Below are 4,684 nucleotides of genomic sequence, written 5' to 3' on the forward strand. Positions count from 1 at the left end.
ACTAAAAAGTCAGTTTTTTTGCCTACTACTTGATTAATTTTTTACAGATTTTTGTGATTTTAACATTTTTGAATTTAAATTTTTCAATTCAAGATGGATTGTCTGGTACCGATATCGACATATTTTGAAAAAAAAACAAATTTTGTTAAAGAAGAAATAAAATATGTACTGCAGCTCATACCTGTATTTTTTCGAAGTATGGTTCAGATTGCTTTATACTTATTTTAACTTTCATACCTTTTATACATAACATTGTCTCCTAAGAGATGAGTAGTATCACCAAATTCTTTTTTTGGATTTCCAAAATGTGGTCTGCCGTTTTTGTACCTTAAGAATTGACTAAAATATTTAAAAATTTGTCTAGATTTTAATACATTAAAAACAACTGTTGTTGTTTAATTATTTTGTATCTACAACAGTTTTAAAATAAAATGAAGGAGGTTTTTACTTGTTTAAAAGAATATTTTTCTTTACTCCTTTAACTACTATTAACTTTAAAAAAATCAAAGACAACCCTTTTAATGACAGGTTTCAATTATAAATAAGTGTCCTGCTCAGATGATACCTTCATAAATACAGAATTGATTTTAACCCCATTCTGGTTGGGAGAGGGGAGGGAGGTGGTCCCTGGGGCGTGCATACTGCCTGAATGACTTGTTTAACCTATAACAGACTAAATCTATATTTTGACTTACTTCCAATTATTGGATTTCAACATTTTATCATTCCTTTTAAAGCCTTAAATAAAAAAGCAGATTGCACAATTCTTGCGAAGAAATTAACATCCTCCATTTTCTGTTTCCAGATAAAAGTTTTCTTGATGGGGGTTAACTCCACTGACACAAACCTTCATTCCCCCGGAGAACCAATTCCCCATCTTGCAAACTTTTATGTGTTCTTCTACATGTTTGTTCTGATGCTCATTTCCAACATGGCAACCAGTATACTACGAAAATACAGGAGATCACTTCCATTGCTTCGCATTAACCAGGTTCTACTTCTCAATGGATATCTGGTTGAGATCTTCAACACATGTTTCACCTACATGGTAATATGTCAAGAATTAAGAAATAGATTCTAACCACCAATTCAAATTTTCCCACATATTTATTTTGCAACCTGATGGTGTAAATCTATTATATTATAATCCTTAACTTTTTGAAACATCATCTAGCTGCAAAGATAAAGGGATTAAAAAATCAGAGTAATTGTGACAATATCTTTTAATCAAATCTGAGTTGTCTGCTTTAACTAAGTAAATATGACCCTAACCCAGCTTTCAAATACCCCCTTGAAACTGACTAATTGTTTGTCATTGTTTAAGTGTAAGTTTAAGTTGATTTGTGTTCGTGACCTTTATCATGCTGTTATAACTTCAATGGGTAATTGGTAATTTGCTGACAGTTATATTTGAGCACACACACAGGATCACTGAAATTAGTCTTAATGTTAAAATATTTTAGTTTTCGAGAGGCTAAAAAAGTCATGCCGCGCCACCAAGGGGACAAATAAATATATATTTCTTCAAGTGCTTTGTGACAATGTGGTGCTCTGGTGTAAGCTACCTGCCCTATTGGATGGGGGTAATCTCCTCATCTGTCGTATACTTCCTCATGAACGTATCGCTCCTGATCTCGATGTCAATCTCACTTGTCAGAACTCTTTTGGTGGTCAAGGTAGTGACAACCCATAACTTCCAGGGGCTCTATTTCAAAATGACTTATGACCCCCCCCCCTTCCCAAACTGAATGATTGGGGTGAGGCTACATAATATGGTTCTAAATATCTTAATGATGTGCGTTCTTAGGATTTGATACTATTAGCTGAACCCATCAATGATTAAAGTTCACTTGACAATTTCTGTTCCCCCAACACAAAAGATCTACCTTTAAGCCCCTCCCCCCTGCGGGCCTGCCCCGCCCCCCCCCCCACCAACTATTTAATAATAAATAAAAGGGAATTTCTTGATACACATCATTAACACACATGGGGTCGTTTATTACATCTGCCCAGGTATGGTTCTTTTAATATTCCTTGATGCAGGCAAAGCAAGGTGAAGGGTAACCAGGAATCTGAGTTGGCCATACCACACTTTATGTAATGTATGTTATGAAAAGTTTCTTGTAGTTTAACATGATGATACAGCTGGATCCAGAATTGTGGGCAAAACGGATTCTGTTCTTCATCCTGGCTTTTCTTGCCATTGTGGTTGGGGTACAAGCATTTCAATGCTACTCAGTTGGTAAATATGTATTGTCGGCATTAAAAAACAAGAGACTAAATTTAAATGTATAATTGCGTATGTCTGAAAAGATGATAGAGAAAAAAACAAATCCTTCTCTTTACTACAATCAAAAGAAAAGTCCAAATATTGGGAATTTTTTCATCAATGTCAAAAGTTGGACTCTAATGGTTAAAGAAACAAAAATGGAGATGGTCCACTTTATACAATGAGAATTAATCAGCCAGAGTATAAAAAATCCTGAATATAAGTATTGGTAAACTGAGATCGGTGTTCCAAATCCTTATAGTTTAATCCCAAACCCCAGTATGTATTTATCATGCATATGTCTCAAATTTAAAGTGTTTGTTGTAGAAAAGTAATTAAGGTGCAGGTTACTTACATTTTCAAAGGTTATGTATCTCCTCAAGAGTCCTTCTACACTGGGCTGGAAGTATCTGACCAAATGAACCCACACATAATTACCATTCTTGGGATTGGATCAGTGGCCTTTCTCACAACAGTGGGTTCCTACACTTTCAACTGGTACTATCTGAAGACCTATCACAACACTAGGAATTCCATCCTTAGAACGTTAATATTGTATTAAGATTCAAACAGGCCATGTCATAATACAAAGTAATTTGTTAAAGGGACTGTAAAGGAAAAATGAAAGTGGGTATAGGATGAAACCTGAGAATCTCAGGAGTGTAAAGAAACATATAAGACTTCTATCTGATGTTCCTGTCCTGAGAAATTGATATAAAACGGTGTCAAATTTATAGGAAAATTAATACATACGCAATTTTGTTTATAACTTGTAGGTTTAAACAGATCATATTCAGCAAATACAAAACCAATCTAAAGACAAATATACCCCATAGGAGCAGTACTAGGTTTAAACAGATCATATTCAGCAAATACAAAACCAATCTGAAATAGACTATATCCTACAGAAACCTGGGAATTTCAGGTTTGCTCCTGTTAAAATTATCTAATTTTTATTTTGCATTTTTAATATATATAATTGATAATGTTACTACATTTAATCTTTATAGTCCATATTACGTCACCATAACTTCAGCAAATGGCAGTGCAGTATACTGGTCATGTGATTTCCGTCTGTATCATGTGACAGCAATACTGCGCTGTCATTGGTTGAAGTTCTGGTGACGTAATACGGACTATATGGATTATATTTAATAATATTATCAATTATATCAATTCAAAGTGCAAAATCAAAATCAAAAAAATTATAACAGGAGAAAACCTGTGATTCTAATAGTTTTCAGATTGGTTTTGTATTTGTTGAATATGATCTGTTTAATACTATAACTTTTATACAAAATTCATGCATATATATGAATTTTTGTATAAATTTGACACAGTTTTATATCAATTTCTCGACACAGGAACATCAGATAGAAGTTTTATATGTATCATGCAATGTCTGAGATTCTCAGGTTTCATTAGATACCCGGCCCCTTTACTTTATCCTTTACAGTCCCTTTAAATATGTATAATTCTTAACACAAATTATTGAACTTTAACCATATTTAGCTAAATCATGGAAAAACTACTAGAATTGTGGAGGCTGAGCAACTTAACTCTGTGAAGAACATGATCAGTAACAAGTCTCTCACCGCTACAGCATTCTTTTCACTCCTAGCTGTAGTACTTGTTACTTCCATGAGGTCACATGATCAAAGGAGAATTCCATTGAACATCTTGGGTCCGGGATCTTTTTTCTTAATTTACTTAATTTACTTTGTACAGAAATCTCACATCAAAGCGTTTATATGGCGCATATACAGCCAAAGAGTTAATGAATTAAAAGCTAAGTTTTTTATTTTCAAATATTTCCGATCTAGTGCAGTTGCATCTGGTCAAGTGGTACTACACTAAGATGTACTGCAACGTTTAGATCTTTTGATTCATAAAATAAGGAAATAGATCATAAAGGATTAAAATAAGTATTGCCCTCTAAACTAAAAAGATACAGTTAAAAGAATAAATCTTTCTGATACTTGACTGTGTATCATCTAGAGGGTTTTTAATTTGAATTCCGTTGCGTGCAACCGTTCTCCTATTTTTGGGAGTTGTTGGGAATTGCGCAGAATTGTGTGGAAATAACAGGACCCGCAATTGCATGTGAATAATATCTAATTGATAATTATCTAAGGCGTTAGATTTATTTGAAAATTGATTTAAAAATGTTCTTCTGTTAATTTCTAAAAAATTTAATGGGTAAATAGATTTTAAAAGTGCTGTATTAAGGAATTAAGTACAGGAAATGTTGAACTTTGTGTATATTTTTGTAAACAAATAAGTAGAAGTCTTTAAACATGTAAACTGTACAGTTTAAATAATTCTAATAGAAATGATGTTTCGTAACTATAGGTAAATAAAAGATATAAATTTTGAAATTTTTCTGAGCTTGGTTGAGATAGAGAAGGGCATGTT

At 33.1% G+C, this 4,684-nt stretch overlaps 1 protein-coding gene across 1 annotated transcript; it reads left to right on the plus strand.

Moving 5' to 3' along the window:
- The first annotated feature begins 690 nt into the window (after positions 1–690).
- Positions 691–4,410, plus strand: LOC111708703 (uncharacterized). The gene is made up of 6 exons (XM_023482162.1): positions 691–1,048; positions 1,530–1,676; positions 2,128–2,242; positions 2,635–2,815; positions 3,805–3,915; positions 4,404–4,410. Exons 1-6 carry the CDS (start codon positions 821–823, stop codon positions 4,408–4,410), a joined length of 789 nt encoding a protein of 262 aa, XP_023337930.1. The 5' UTR covers positions 691–820.
- The last annotated feature ends 274 nt before the right edge of the window (positions 4,411–4,684 follow it).

This window comes from Eurytemora carolleeae, unplaced genomic scaffold (assembly GCF_000591075.1).
Source record: "Eurytemora carolleeae unplaced genomic scaffold, Eaff_2.0 scaffold899, whole genome shotgun sequence".
Lineage (NCBI taxonomy): Eukaryota > Metazoa > Arthropoda > Copepoda > Calanoida > Temoridae > Eurytemora > Eurytemora carolleeae.